The sequence below is a fragment of the Naegleria fowleri genome, assembly GCF_008403515.1.
Source record: "Naegleria fowleri strain ATCC 30894 chromosome Unknown tig14, whole genome shotgun sequence".
NCBI lineage: Eukaryota > Heterolobosea > Eutetramitea > Acrasida > Naegleriidae > Naegleria > Naegleria fowleri.
Window position 1 is genome coordinate 32,630 of NW_025407946.1, and position 881 is coordinate 33,510.

The window sequence follows — 881 nt, forward strand, 5'->3', positions numbered from 1 at the left end:
AAAAGAAAACCAACTTGATGGCTGACTCTGTGAAAGAGAATGCAACTTCCATGAATGAAGAGTTGAGAAAAGAGCATGAATTTACCCCAGAGAGTCTATTCAATCGTGAAATGTCCAAAGATATTGATGAATCCATTACTGATAAATTAAATCGAACCAGAATCATTGGCAATAGGGATGAAGGACAAGATTTGACTCGGGAAGCAGGAGATTGGGCCAAAGAGCAAGCCAAAATGGAGCGCAAGTTTGGTGTCTCGACCACAAACCCAGAGAACTTGAAAGGGGAAGAGGAAGAAAAATCAATCCCAGGAAGGATTAAAAGAGGACTAAAAGCTGCCAAGAGATGGACCAAAACATTCTTAACAGGTTCATAACAGAACCTCTTGTACAGTACCCTTTACAGGAATGCCCAACAACAACATTGAGAACCTTAATGAATATGTTGTGGTACGACCAAAATTTGATCTAATAAAAGATCCAAGAATCCAATAGTCCTTGCATGGAAACGAATCAATCGTTAATCGAATCCCGTTGTTGTTCTATTCCTTTCTATTCATATCCTCCAATTATTTACATGACCCAATTTTTAATTAGTCTTTAATAAGTGAAAAGACCTTCTTTTCAATGTTCAACTCAAACAACGCTCTCCAATACAACGTTCTTCTTCTCAAGATTCTCTCAGCAACCCAACCATTGAAGTTCCAACATGTCGAATATTTTTGGCGTGACATTCACAAGCCGTTAATGTTTACTGCACCATATTTAAAAATGAAGCGAAAAAGAGCGAGAAAACTCAAATCAAAAAAAAAACACCACAACAAGGGACATTAGCCTCTCTCACGTACTCTGTGCTAATTTTTTTGAAAGCCAACTCTCTCTCT

General features: G+C 37.9%; 1 protein-coding gene across 1 annotated transcript; it reads left to right on the top strand.

Moving 5' to 3' along the window:
- Positions 1-17: 17 nt before the first annotated feature.
- Positions 18-374, top strand: FDP41_012504 (uncharacterized protein; the record flags this gene model as incomplete). Its single annotated transcript, XM_044703031.1, has 1 exon — positions 18-374. One exon carries the CDS (start codon positions 18-20, stop codon positions 372-374), a length of 357 nt encoding a protein of 118 aa, XP_044566107.1.
- Positions 375-881: the final 507 nt, after the last annotated feature.